A 15,441-nucleotide genomic window follows, 5' to 3' on the forward strand; every position below is an offset into this window, starting at 1 on the left:
TTTTATTTTTAATTATTTTATCTTAGGTAATCATAACAGTCTTCTTGTAGTGTCCCATCTCCTTATCCTTCTATACATGTATGCAAATACATAACTACATTAAAGCAACAAACAAATAATAATTTACCTAAAATCCATGTAATAGCATGTGTGCAGTATAAAGTATGAAAAGACACCCATACTTCCTTTAGCTTTGTAATCTTTTTTTTTTTTTTTTTTTTAATGGTTGGGAATGTGAGAGATTTTGTTGGACAGAAAAAAAAAAAAAAAACATGTATTTATACTGTGCCGTTCAATCTAACAAATCCTTTAATATTCTTTAGACACCTGAATTAACATAAAACATTTAAAAGATGCCTCGCATGCACAAATCACAAAACATAATAAAACGAATCTATTAAATCTATTAGTATTTTCTGTGTTTTGATGGTTAAAAACAAAGAGGAACAGATGGCTCTGTGCTCTGGCTCTATGCCTTGACTTCATCAGGAAGCTGGCCTCCAGTTACTGCGGCCAAGGCATTGGTCACCATCCTCTCCACCATTATCTGTGTGGTCTCCATAGTGTGGGTTCCTAAATGAGGCAGGACGATGACATTTGGGAAGGACAGCAGGGGATGATTCCTGTTTACAACCAAGGAGCATAAAATTTATACAACAACTGCGACAAAAATTTGACTATCCTCCTTCTAGTAACGTAAGGAAGTCTGTTAAATAAAAAAAACATGCCAAGCAAAACAAACCTGGGAAGTGGTTCGGGATATGTGACATCTAAAGCAGCAGCTCGTATTATTTTCGCCTTGAGAGCGTCCACTAAAGCATCTTGGTCCACTACCAAGCCTATAACAAGGAAAGTAGTTCTCAAACAGGGCTACTTTTGTTTAATTGGATTTATTTGCTCCAGCCTTATTACATTACCTCTGCTAATGTTGATAAAGATGCTATTGGGTTTCATCATGGCAAACTCTTTGGCACCGATCAGTTTGTGCGTCTGAGGGGACAGATTGACCACCACCATGACGAAGTCTGACCTCTCCAACAGCTCCTTCAAGCTTGTACAATATGTGGCCCCAACTGCTCTCTCCTCACTCTCAGGCCTAAACAAATAAGATGCTATGAAATTAAATTTAAGCATTACATTTAGCCAATTTGACTGACCTTTTGACCAGGTTTTTATATATATATATATATATTTTTAAAGCAATGTCTAATGACGTCTTGCAGAAAAATACACAGAAAACTGAGTTTATGTATTACTTAAGCTGTTTATTGACAGTGTGAATATTTCAAAGTCCAACAGATTCACCTTCGATTCCTATTGTGGTAAAGGATTTTCATCTCAAAACCTTGAGCTCTCTGGGCTATTTTGTATCCTATTCTACCCATGCCAATTATGCCCAGGGTGCCTCCAGAAACATCAGTGCCCAGAGAGGACTCTGGGAAATCATCAGACTCTCTGGACTTGGAAAAAATGTGTCCTGCAGTGAAAAAAGACCTCCGCAATGGGTTCAAGTGAATAATGTAATAAACCAGGATGTAGTAAAGAAAGGAAAACCGCATCTCTCACCTTCAACAATCTTCCTTGCAGATGCCAACATCAAACTCATGCCAATATCTGCAGTAGCATTATCCACCACATGAGGTGTGTTGGAAACTTTGACTCCAAAGCTATTGATCAGGGGAATGTCAAGGTGGTCTACTCCTACCCCACCATTGACCACAGCTTTGAGGTTGGGCAAAGACTGTAGCAGGTTTTGGTCAACCTTTAATGTTTTACCCCAAACAAACACTGCCTGGATTTTGTCAGCCGAGTGTCCTTTGCTCTGTACAAACCTCTCATATGGGACTATAGTGAAGTGTTTCTCGATAAACGGTGCAAAACACTCGTAGATGCCTCCTGGCGCTCCAAGTGTGGTAGCTAATATATACGGTTTCTCCATAACCTGTGAGAACATTAGCCCGTGATAGCATACATTAGCAATACCTATATAAACAAAGTAAGAGCCTAACGCAAAAGTCTTTAAACTTCTTATATGAGATATCTTTCTCTCTCACCACTTGTGTCGCAGTCGATCGCAGGCTGAATGTTCGCTCGATAAGTCTGCTTGTCATTTACAACATGGTATTTTATTTTCCAGACGTGGTTAATCAAGCACCGATTAAGGTAAGAATGTGATAGTTTCTTACTCGATAACCAGAAGAGGGCGTTAGAAGCTCATGAATTGCATTAGCTGCCCGTTCCTCCATTTCTGTCACAAGATTGAGTACATATGTAGTTGTTTGATGGACATGTGCTTCGTGTTTTGTACTTGTACAAGATATTATTTCCAGATCTGACCTTTTATGAATTGAGTGATTTCCTTTGATCACTTTATAACAACACTATAACAATCACACTGCGGTGATGAACCAATCGAGTGAACAGTGAATTTGCTAAAAAAACAACAACAAAAAATTAGTTAAAAATTAAGGCCATGAATTAAATGGTGGAGGCTTCGACGATTTGGAGGGACATTGCATTAATTCAATAACTGTTATGGCTGTTAATGGCGGCATCAGAGCTTCCATCTGTTTGGAAATTCACGTGTAGGGATTCAGCATCAGAAATAAACAACCATATAATTCAATATACTGAAACTCTAGCTTTTCATGTTTTCACTATAAAGGACACTAAATGATGTATTGTTTTTACAAACAAAGTGAGTCATAATTTGTTTATTTTCTGAACATTTCAGCATTGGCTACTCTAATACAACGATGCCCGGTGGGTCCATGATAAACTCCCCAAGTCCATCTGCTACAGCTGAAGGTATGCCACAATAACCATATCTGAGTGATTATTCACCACACACACATTGTATATGGCCAACCTATTAGTTATCGATGACAGTAGATAAATAATCAAAAGAAACTAGACAGTTATAATACCTTGTTATATACATGCATTAATTTAACATCTGACCAACTCTTCAAGTTGGGGATCTAAGGAAGATCAGTCTCTACCAGCCTGAATGGTGTCCTGTCTTTGTATGAAAACTACTTCCTTGAAAGTTTGCTTGGTTTGGCAATCAACCAAAAATCTTTTCTGTTCTGCTGAGCACTTCTCTTCAAAGTCTAGTGCTTCACAATTAGCCTACATCTCTGACTCTGCCCCAGGGACAGGCATGTTTTAAAGTGATGAATTGATTCTCCTGCCAGCAGGGTGGCCCATTATTAGTGGTGAATTACAGCATTCATAGTCCACTTAAAACCCTGTTTTTTTTAGAACAAAATGGTAGAAAATACCAGACAAGTTCTTGTTTTGCAGACTTTAACAGGCTCACGTAGTTTAACAAATCTATGAGTACTACAAAGTTCTTCTTTTTAAACTTACTGGACAGGAATATTTAAACAGCATTCAGCCACATCCTCATGAATTCTAATGTATCCTAAATCCTCTCACTTAAAAGTCCAGACGTATGACATTTAAAAAAAAAAAAATTATAATTTGGTACAGTGGTTTAATTATTTACGTCCCAAAAACTATTACCAACTTCTTCAGTTTGCTCTTCCTGTCTCTGGCATTTTACAACTCCAGCTAAAATCTCTGGCTTAATGAAATGGGCACTTGTGCTGTGATATGCCCCTGATACTTCTTGAGGTTATTTTTAACGCTGTTCCAATTAAAGAGGCCTATCTGCCCTCAGGCTCAGGCTGAATGATAGCGTTCCTGGTAGAAAGACAAAGACCAGACTTCAGCAGATCTTTAGCTTCACAATCACAGGAATATCCCATCTTGCATTTTTTCCAGCCAAAATGAAAAAAAAAAAAAAAAAGAATTCTAGAACCCCAAAAAGTAATGGCAACAACAGTAATATATATCTGAAGCCTATACATTTTTAAGCATTATAGAGATGACACAATCAACTAGCCAACCAATAAATAAATATTTACATTCTCTTATATTCTCTCTAATGCTAATATATATTTCTTTCTCAGTTTTCTGTTGAGGCAAATTATTGGTTCTTCTATGATGAATTGCTTGTGATTGTCCTCGTTTGTAAATTGCCTTTGCTAATGTATAAATGAATCAATGTAAATTTAAATGAACTTGTTAACTGAATATGGTGCATTTCTTTTTTGGCAGCAACCCTGTTGTCTGATTTAAGGGAATGACACTCAGAGCATTTCACACTGTAATGGGGAAAAATACCCCATCAGTTTCATCCCCATATACTGGGATTGCTGATCAGGTGTTTATTTTTAGAAATAATCCCTGGATTATCACAGAGAGGGGTTTGCTATAATCCTTAAAGACTCCTTGATTTCGCCAACATTGGCATAGTACAATGCATTTAGGGCCGTGGTTTCCAAAACTAGCAACTTTTATGATTGTATTTAAAGCTGGGGATAACCTATATATATAGGTTTAAATGCGAATGTGTGTTTCTGTATGTTTGCTATTCACACCGATTCTATCAGTTAGAGAAAAAAAGAAAACACCAAACCTTCAATCTGATATTAGCATTTTGAGTCTTGGTCAAGATGCATACAAGTGATTTTATTTCTCATTTCTTGCAAACTGGTGACAGTGTTCTGAAGCCATTTAAAGCTTCGTGGCAATTCTAATAACATGCAAAAAAAACCCTAAAGCGTTCACGAACTCAATGCATACACACTGAACTTAAGGGATAAAAAAAGCACTTTATTGTTCAGGCTTTTCCACTCATCTTTCTTACTGCACCTTCTTACAGTCAAGGCTAATTATTATTGGCAGCTCAGTCAAAAATATCTGTAATTCATGCGGCTGAAATACGTTAAAAGCACCGATTCGTGCGGCGTTTCGCGACACGCTTTTCAAATGTACCGCTGAACGAGCCGACGGTGAGTGATAGGACGGAGCTTCCTATGAAAGACGCCACTAGGTCGCGGTAACATCGGTGCCATTGAGTTCACACAATATGAGGGAGCACAGCGGCAGCCAAAACCCAACTCTAGATTTTTCAAATTGGTGCGTTTGACTGTTTTGCACCCGCATAATGTAACAATAAACGACACATTACAAGCTACGAGACTGGAAGCCAGGAGCTGGCTTTTATTTTGACTGCAAGAATGTGGTGCGGAGAGCTCTGACAATACGCCGTTTAGCTTTCAAATGGAAGATTGGCTACTCCGGCTCATTTCGGTGGATATGTTGCCGTTGTTTTTTTTACACAGACCCTTTCTAATCGCCATGGATCTTCGGATTTGGATTCTTTTACCTCTGTGGTGTACTGAGCTGTAAAGAGAAGACGGGCTACGCCGATCGACCGGGATACGACGTTCTCTGCCTACCTCGACATTTTGCTACCAGGGATTTAAATAATCACGTGCTACAACAACGGAAAGATTTTTTTTTTAACAATCAGAATTGATGTGGCCGTCTAACCTTTAATGAATTCAATCTGGAGGCAAAATGAGTAGGGAAAGGCCGAAGAGAAATATCATTCAAAAGAAATTTGTAAGTGCAAATTTGACGTTTAATCCGTTGCGTGACCATGAATTCAGTGGCAGCTGCCTCTTAATTTGCATTAATCACATCGCCGTTGTCCCCCGTTTTAAGTTATCGTCAGGTTAGTGACAGAATTAGGTCAGATGTTATAAACGACCAGTCCACGGACCATCTTCTGTTTGAATTAGAGGTTAAGGGCAGGCTGGCCGATCCGTATCTTGCTGTTGACCCAAATAATGCATCGGGCTTTTTGAAGTGTACCTTGTTACGGTTCGCATTTCCGGTGTCTGTGACATGTTACTATGTTGATTTCCACTGTCAGCTTTGTCATGTATTAGCTCCAGTCGACGTAGACGACCGTCTCGCGACACTGTAGCGTGGTCAGTGTGTGTGTGTGTGTGTGTGTGTGTGTGTTTGCGGTCGTCATTCTGTGAGTGTGTGTGTGTAGGTTGGTTTTTCAATGTCACGATAACTTAGCTTGTCAAATCGTGGGTAGATGCTTATATTGTGGTTAAGGCTGATTTAGTTTACAGCCTATCTCTGACCTACTGGTTAGATGCCGTGCACGCAGACTGACCTCTTTAATATATATATATATATATATATATATATATAGACCCTCCTACTCTCCTTCTGTCACATTATCAGATGTGTTTGTTATAGTCTAATTAAGTAATCGAGTCACAGGTGATCAAACTCATCTCCCAGTGAGGTATTAGGGCTATTTTTCATGTTTGGCCCATTAACCCTATCTAATGCGTAATCCTAATCATTATCACCCAGACCAAAGCTATTATAGTTCAAAAAGGCTAGTTGAAATAAATGTTAACTGAAATAAAATGCTTGTATACTATAAATAAATAGGCATTAAGATATTATAAATAAAATACAGGCTTATTTTTAGCTACCTGCAACATTTAACATCTTAACGTTATGTACTAAAAAGTGTAATAAAACATAGGACGATATATAGTCAGAGGACAAATGACAAAAACTATGACAAATATACAAATAAATAAAATATAATGATGATAATAATAATAATTAAAAACAAACAAATAAATAAAAGCAACACATTTTTAAAACATGAATAAAAACACTATAATACGTTAATGACAGTAAAATAACTGTTAATCAAAAAATTTTATAAATTTTGTTGTAGTAAAATGTTTGGTTACATATGCATCGCAATTTAATCTGTGATTGTTATATTTATTTCAAACTATTCAAATTTATTATTGTTTTATTTGTGTTTTTAAGAATAATTGACTTGAAGACCTATTACTTAAACGTGCATCAACACCGACAGTTGTCAACCTTTTACCTCCAAGGCCTTTTTTTGTCCTCAACAATTTTTGAAGGACCTCCTCTGTATAAAACACTTATGACAGTTTATTAATTTGTATGAATTTTTAGGTGTAGCAGTTGCATAAAAACGAGAACACGCCATCTACCCGGTTTTTTTAGTGTGTGTTGGAACAGTCGGAAACAAGTAGGTAACTTGGTTCTTTAAAGAAAAAGAGCCGTTGAGGGGGTGAATTAAAATAAGCCATTTTTATTTTAGTTTGTAAATACCTTAAATCACCTTGAGGTCCCTTGGAAGTTTGCTGCTGCCCCTAGTGGACCCCAGACCCCTTGTGAGAGCTACTTATCTACGTCCTCTGAATACAACCTTATCTAGGAAACATTATAATCCATCTTGAGCGTAAGAAAACAAGCTCCAGTGGGAAACGTCGACATACATTTCTATAATTTAAAATCACATTCCAACGGTAAAGAAAGAAAGATATGAAATAACAGCCATGGTCTGCCGTTCTTTGAGGGTTGCCATTTCATTCAGTTGCCATCTGATGTCTTTGTTTACATTGACTCTCTGATGTTTAATTGCCACATGGCTCGAAGTACGAGCACTGAACATCGAGTACGGTTGAAGGAGGCTGGGAATGATCATTCTTCTTTGTATGGCGCCTCTGCCCATGGCTTTAGCATTGCCTATAATTCATTGCGATCCTGTGGATCAAATACAGCTGTCGCTTAGCTGTTTAGATATGTCACACTCATAACACTTCACGCCGGAATCAATCACAGTTCAATGCGAAGGTAATTTCATGAATAAACATGAAAAACGCAAGGCTATGAACATAAATAGCATGTCGTGCATATTGTGACTCTGAGAATGTTTTGCATTCTTTCTTCTTTCTCGCCAAACCGGATATGGTTGGTTATTAAATCTACGCAGGGATCAAGAGATTCTGATTAGGGCTGCATGATTCAGCAGCGAAGTTGATATGTCACTTTCCATTGTAAACCGGCCTGTATTTACACAGAGACTTCTCTCATGCAGTTCCCATTATGCCGTTTGATCTCATTCTTTCTGTTTAAGAATATTACACAATGTCATTCAGGATTAGGCGAGGTTACGGAACGCATTATTACTAAGGATTATTGTAACATTATTGAAGTGTGGTGTAAATGAACGGGCCGCGGAAATGAAGAAGGCTGCAAGAAATCGCGTTTCACGCTTTCTCGCAAGCGCCGTATGTGAAAACAAATCTATTTAATGTGACAACATCAGAGCAGAAATTGGCAGATATATATCGCTCCGTGTTTACAGTGAGCACAGGCCTGCCGCACATGCCAGAGATGGCCATCTAAACTGGAAGCTCTCGTGTCCCACACATTTTCTTTGGCCTCAGCAGTCAGAGATATTTGATATATGTTTAGCTCCTTTAGACTCATCCTTGGCATCGGTTCGCTTCACACAGTAACAGAGAAATGAAGCCCATGCTACACTGACCCAGTTTAGGTAGTGCTACATTTACAAACACTAGAAAGACTATTTCATTCAAAGTGTTTGCTTTAAACGTTTTTCTAGAATACGTTGACTGTTATTGCAGATCTTGACTAACTGGTTTAGTGGGGAGGCTTGAACGATAAATAGCTGGGCTGTTAACTGTACCACATAATGGTTATGATAATCTATTTCATTATTGTTTTAGAGTTTTAGTTCTCATCTCTTGAACTGACAGAGACATAATGGACCTTTAATTTAATCACAATCTGTTTGTGGATTTTGGTCAGCGTTTGTATGATGTATGATTGCTAATGTGGTTTTAAATATAGGGCCCGAGGAAATACTTGGTCACACTTTGTATTACAGTGTTCATTTTACTGTGTATTTACGTAAGTAATGAATAATACTAATGGACTACATGTACTGGCTCTGTAATTATTTCAGAGAACTGACTGTTATTATATTAATTAGAGTAACATGCTTATGAGACTCGGCACTGTAAAATTAATTGTTTAAATGAGGTCATATTGGTGTTATAACACAGTAACAACAGAATTGACATGGCGTTGGATGTCATTAATTCATCCTATTGATCTAATTTTTTACGAATTTGAGGAACCATTTTGATATATTTTTTAAAAATATTCTTTTGTTTAGCAAGTTTGCAAGAGATTGTTCAAAAGCGACATAAAATACATTTATAACATTACAGAAAAATTCAAATATATGCTTTTCAAGTATCACTGTTTACTGAAAAATATTACGCAGCGTAACTGTTTTCAACATTGAACATAATAAATGTTTCTACGATCACTGGATCAGTATAACAGAAATATTTCTGAAGGATTTAAATTAATAATATGAACCAAAAAAGTCATATTTTGCATGGATATATTTGTAGCAGTAACCAAAAATACATTGCATGGGTGAAAATTGATGCAAAAATCATTGGAATATTGATTAATGATAATTTTTTATAATAATTATGTATATATAAAATATTCCAGTTGTCAGTTAACTTGAAATTTCAAGCTGATTAAACTTAAAAAAAAGAAGAAGAGCAATTTTTTTAGGGTGTAAATTTTTGTAATGTTCACACTGATAAATCACTGGATCATTTTAATCTGTGATGAGTTGACAAATAAGCAAAGGAAGATGATTAATATCACATGTGCCATCTACTACTGTACAGCCTCATTGCATTTTATCTGCGTAATGAAATTTTGTGGCTGTGTTACAACTCTCAAATAAAACAAAGGATGATGTAAAAACTGCAGGCAGCTTGTAATGGCTGCTTCATCCTCCGTCTCAGACGTGTCCAGCTGTGCACTAATTGATGCAGTCATCCCAAACTCCAAGGAGACATATTGTATCAGAATGGGTCGCTAAATTGGGTATAGTTATTGCTGTGGTGTTATTGTCAAGAGATGTTTTTATCAAGAAATGTGTCTGGCTTTTTAATTTGTTGTAAAGATAATACCCTTAGATGGCATAGCGGTTTGATGTATTTAAAAACTTCCTTAAAACTTGGATAAGCAAATATTGCTGCATTTAGTGTATTAAGTATTAAAGCTAAAGGGATGCAGCTTAGCTTGAAAGTAATAGCTTTATGTTCTCGGTTGGAAAGAAACATGGGCGAAAAATCAGCGTCTTTTGTCATACTACTACCTCATACTGCTTCACGCTTTGTATTAGATCACTCAGTTTTAAATTTGCTTTAATTGTTGTTTAATGCTCATGTGTATGGAAACGGAGGGAGGAAGGTGCACGTAGTAAAGCGGCCAGGTTTGCCACTGGCATTCTCCTGTTGTCATGGCAGGAGAAGGGATTGTCACTGGGTGGGTCTGTGCTTCCTTGGCTCCGTCTGCAGCAATCTGTCTTCACAGCTAGGTGAATGTGTAGAGAGCGCTGTCACTGGAAACAAAGTGTCCTTGATAAGCAAACCTATAGGATGCAGCGCTACGAACGGGCTTGTGGAACTCCCTGAGCATTCAATCCTTTGTGTTTATGTAGTCAGCGAGGATTGTGTGCCACAGCGCTGAACCTGGGAATGCCAAAACATTTATTTGCAATGCAAGCATGAAGATCAGCAGCTCTGTTGTTGGGGATGATTTATAATGTGCTGTTAATTTCAAAATCAAACAGCGTTCTGAGGAAATGCGTGCCGTTTGCAATTTGTAACACTGCGCAGGTTATACTAGATTTTCCCGAAATGTCTAGTTTTTTAAAGTCTTCTTTCTTTTGCACCCGTATTGAAATTCTGTCTGATAATGATAAGTTGGAAATCGTTTTCATGTTGTGTCCAATAACTGAGAGGGAAAAAGTATCCACACGCAAATAAAACATTTTTAGGGGGGAAAAAAAGCAGCAAGTGCAAAATATTTTGGATTCAACACTTTATTAGAACCAAACCGTTAGGAATGGCAGAATTTTTTTACATCTGTACTGCACTGTAAAAATGACTTTTCAGAGTTGTAAATAAAGATTACGGGAATATGTTTTACTAGAAACCACTTCAATATGTCATGGTAAATGTCAGGGTTTTTTGTAATTATATGTGAAGCTTGCTAGCAATATTTGAGGAAAAAATCTTTCTCGTCTTTAAAAAAATCTTTTAAAAACTGCAGTATTTTTTTTTTTTTGTGCTGTACATTTAGGCAGTATTATGTCCAGAATGACAAACAATAGAATAGATCATTTCAAATATGATTATTAATAAATATTAATAATATAAAGATTTTGGCTCACAACCATATACACATAGCAACAGCAACATGATGCGTTTTAAAACGAAAGGGCTTTTAAAGTGTCAGACCATTGCAATAATCTGTTATTATTTTTTCAAGTTAGTGCTAGATGATGGAAGAATTTACCATTTAAAATACATGTTTACACAGATACATGTTTACAGTTTCCCATAGTCTCTCTCAATATATTTTCTCTCTCAATATATTCTCCACTTTTTGGGAGTAGTTGATTTTCTTCATGAATGCAGTGGATATTTGACACCAAGGGAAGTTGAATGCCTTATTTGAAAAGCTTATGCCAGTCATCATTTACAATCGATTGCCTGCTTGTACCGTGCTGATAGGCCTCTTTTAACATCAGGTTGTTGGCCCTGGGTAAATAATAGATCCGTTTTTTCTTTCATGCCAGCTTGCTTTTGTTAACATTAGTAGTTAGTCAGCTCTGTGTGTGTGTGAGTGGCCAGTGACTGGTCTGAGACAGATGGGTAGCAAGGTCAGATTTGATATGTTGGCAGGCTGGCCCACAGCCCGTCTGCTCCTGCTGCCCTGTTTGAATTTGATCTGTGTGAAGCAGCTTTTGCAGACCCAACTAACATTGGCGAGCTCCGTCTCAATCAGGCACTGTGCAAAACTTCAGGTAAAGACGCAAGCTTTCCCAATCATTTTCCTCATTCGAGCTGTTGAAATCCATAAGGGAGCAATTTACTCATTAAACCCATCATGTTGAATAAAAGCCATTTGACAAGTTATCTGTATGCAAATCAAACCCACACACTAAATTAAACAAGCTTCAGTCTGCAGCCTATTATTCTTCCATTATTGCTCTGACTTTGTCCTCTGTTATTTGGTTTTGGCTCTTTGTTGCTGTTCTGATGCCTTACTTGATCTTTGGATTATAGACTCCCAACGTAAACATGTAAAAGTCCTCTTAATTCAACCGATGTATGCCGCTAGCGTGAAAGGTCTGCATTGTGCCTATGTTGACAGACTTATCCTCATGACTTCAGACACAATACACCTTTATCAATAATTGACAGGGTTGCTGGCAGCGTAATAAAAACCAGCGCGTGGTTTAGAGACACGTGTGGTGAGAGATGCTGGTGTAATTGTAAGAGCTGCTCGGAGCTACATGCGCAAATAGCAGACTGATGTGGTTAAAAGGAAGATGCATATGAGGCCCTTATCATAGAGGAACTGATTATGACAGTTAAATGAGAAACATGACTGTTTAATTGATTTAGGAGATACCGGGCTCATGTGCTCGCTGTGATTATTGTGTTGATATGAGATCTCGCCTTATGGGGAAATTTCTACTGTACATTTATTTATTGGCCTAAACGGGCTTGTTTAGTGAAAATAAAAGAGTTACTTTGTTGCTTTTCTTTTGTGAAGCGCATCAGGCCCTCTTGATCAAATAACAGACCAGGATATCCTAGAACCATTCACTTAACTGTCAATTTTCAAGCATCAAGCAAGCAAATTGCATTTGGAATTGGCAGCGGACCTTGTGCTGGCATAAAATCAGTGAATTTGGCCATAAATCCAGAGTGCTTCTGTCCTCCAGTAATGCACAGGCTTTGTGCTTTAAATCTCCTGTAATATAGACCCTTTTATCAGTCTTGCGATTGAAGGAGAAAACCACAGTTTAAAGCCATATCAGAGCAATGGCATTTATAATGTTTCTATTTATGAATATATATTGTGTATTTTATATACGTTCCAAAGTTTTTTGTGAAGGAAATAAATACATATTTATTTAGCAAGGATGCACCGAATTGATCAAAAGTGACAGTAAAGGCTTTTACGTTGTTACTAATAAATAACTTTCTAAAATTGTTTTAAAATTGGAATAATATTTTACAATACTATTGCTCTTACTGTATTTTTGATCTAATAAATTTGTGAACATAAGAGACTTCTTTGAGACTTATGTGCTGTAAATAGAGAATGTAGTTGTATAATATGTTAATGTATTTCTGTCTCAGTCAATATTCGCTCTCTCAGTCCGTGAAAAATTTTTTTTTGCGCATTCATTTTAACAATAGAAAATTGCTAGTGTAAATATATAGTTAGGTCCATATATATATATTTAGACATGGGTCCCTCATTTTCATAATTTTGGATCTGTATGCCACCAATAAATGCTTGGGGTTGAACAAAAAAAGCTTAGGAAATACAACCATTTTATGCACAGTCCCCTCGTTATCAGGGGCTCAAATGTACTACGACAAATAAATATTCTGTTGAGAATCCAGTCAATGACTGCCTTAAATCTGGAACCCACAGTTACCATTAAAGACTGGGATTCTCTTTTGTGATGTTTTGCCAGGTCTTTAATGCAGGTCTTTTGGCTGTAGTTTGTTTGTGGGTCTTTCTGCCTTTAGTTTTGTCTTTAGCAAGTTCAGTGGACGTTCAATTGAGTTGAGATCAGGAAATTAGCTACTGCAGAATAATCCTCAAAAACTTTCAAAAACACTTGAATAACTTTTAAGTCATTGTCCATTTGTACTATGAAGCACTGAATGAATCTGGGCAGAGAGTATGCCCTTGTGCACTTCAGAATTCTTCTGTCTTCTGTCACGTCATTAAAAAACAGCTGTAACCCAGTGCCACTGTAATCCATGCATGATCCTGCCGGGACATTGCTCCACCATGATTACAGATAATGTTGTATGCTTTGAATCATGAGCTATAGTTCATGAATCATGAGCTATAGTTCATTTTCTCTATACTTTTTTCAGCCATCCAAAGAATGCTTTTCCAGAAGTGGTTCTGGATTTTTAGGCATTTTTTTGGTCAGGCCTTGTATGCTCCTTTGTAGTGAACCCACTTTGTTCTCGTGAGTCTTCTCTTGATTGTAGACATGTAGACAGTGACAGGTATACCTTCTCTTGGCTGAGTGGGGTTTTCAGTGTGCTCTTCTTCTCAGAATGTACCAAACTGTTGATTTAGCCACTCTTAAAGTTCCCGCTATCTCTCGGATGGCTTTGTTTTGTTTTGAACAGTTTCACTGCATTGAGAGCTCCTTTGAAGACATCATGTGGGTTCACAGCAACAGCTTCCAAATACAAATAGTGCACTTACAATCAACTCCTGACCTTTTACCTGCTTAATTGATAGTAAATAACAAAGGAATAGCCCATGCCTGTTCCTGAAATGGCTTTTGTGCGACTATCCAATTATTTATGGTCACTTAAGGATGAGGTACATATTAAAGAACTGTAATTCCTTAACCTTTCCTCTAGTTGTGATGAGAATATCCTCAAATTAAAGCTGCAGAGTGTGCATTTTATTATTGTAAGTTGAATGTGTTTTGGTCAACAGCAAAAGTAATATAGATTATGTCCAAATATATGCGGACCTAACAATAAATGTAATCAGTTTTTCCTCCATAACTGCCTGTTTGATGTTTTAGATTAAAAATATAGTAGCTTTTTTTTTGTGCAGTGTTTAAACCATTAGTTTAAAGTGGATTAAGTAGATGGGATTTTTGGGGTTCATATAAAGAAGCATTTCTGTCTGGCAGTCTGCTGATAGTGGCTTCCACTTTCTGTTGGCTCTTTTTGTGGGACCCTACTTGCATAATCTCATAAGTAATACAGCTTGGCTCTTACTCGTGAAATGTCATATCATTTTGAGTTCACCCTGACAGGGACTTTCAAATGACCACCACAATAGACCTGTGGAAGTGCATCTCCATGGTGACTAGAAGTTCCTCAGAGAGTGCCACTTTCTTCGTGTGCCATAAGGAGGCCCTAAGCTGGGGTTAAGCACTTCACATCGTCCTAATCATCGCAAGTATTTCACATTTCTGTCACTAGTCAGAGGGCAGCATGATTGAGATTCTTACCCAAAGGGTCTGTTTGCAAAAATAAGCTAACATTTGTAGTGATAACGATAAATCACATATGTAAAATATCAGATCTGGCTTCATGAATGTGCCAAATGCAGGGACAATCATGACATTCCTCTGCGTCTGGCCTCTCATGCTATAGAACTGCTTCCAGAGGGCTGACTCACTTCACTTCACTTCAATGCAGGAAATTGAGTGAATGTGAGCAGTTCACAGGGTTGTATTTTTTTTTTCTTTTTTTGAAAGGTGATGCTGCTGGATAAAATGACATGATTTCTAAGTGTTCACCTTACCCTTCATGAACTATATTTAATGTGAGCTATTTATTATGGGTGGATGATATGAGCAATTTTATTTCACAATAACAATATAAATCACACTATGTTTATTTTTGCTTTAAATATCGCTGCTTTACGATATCAAAATTTCTTATACGTTAGAAATGTCATAATTCTTGTCAATATCACAAAACACTAAATCTAGCCTGAATACATTAACATGAAGAACATTACAAGCATAGGACAAAAAGTATAGTAGAACGTATAAATCAGAAATGCTACATTGTATCAAATAATCAA

General features: G+C 37.1%; 1 protein-coding gene and 1 pseudogene across 1 annotated transcript; one reads left to right on the top strand and one right to left on the bottom strand.

The window, feature by feature from the left end:
* Positions 1-279: 279 nt before the first annotated feature.
* On the bottom strand, positions 280-2,164 carry LOC122361096 (glyoxylate/hydroxypyruvate reductase B-like). Its single transcript, XM_043262055.1, has 6 exons — positions 2,055-2,164; positions 1,567-1,942; positions 1,306-1,477; positions 918-1,096; positions 743-839; positions 280-623 (listed from the first exon to the last, which is right to left on the bottom strand). The coding sequence occupies exons 1-6, from the start codon at positions 2,109-2,111 to the stop codon at positions 470-472; spliced, it is 1,035 nt and encodes a 344-aa protein (XP_043117990.1). The 5' UTR covers positions 2,112-2,164; the 3' UTR covers positions 280-469.
* Positions 2,165-5,418: 3,254 nt separating this feature from the next.
* LOC122359926 overlaps positions 5,419-15,441 on the top strand; it is a 39,035-nt pseudogene continuing 29,012 nt past the window's right edge.

This window comes from Puntigrus tetrazona, chromosome 16, assembly GCF_018831695.1.
Source record: "Puntigrus tetrazona isolate hp1 chromosome 16, ASM1883169v1, whole genome shotgun sequence".
NCBI lineage: Eukaryota > Metazoa > Chordata > Actinopteri > Cypriniformes > Cyprinidae > Puntigrus > Puntigrus tetrazona.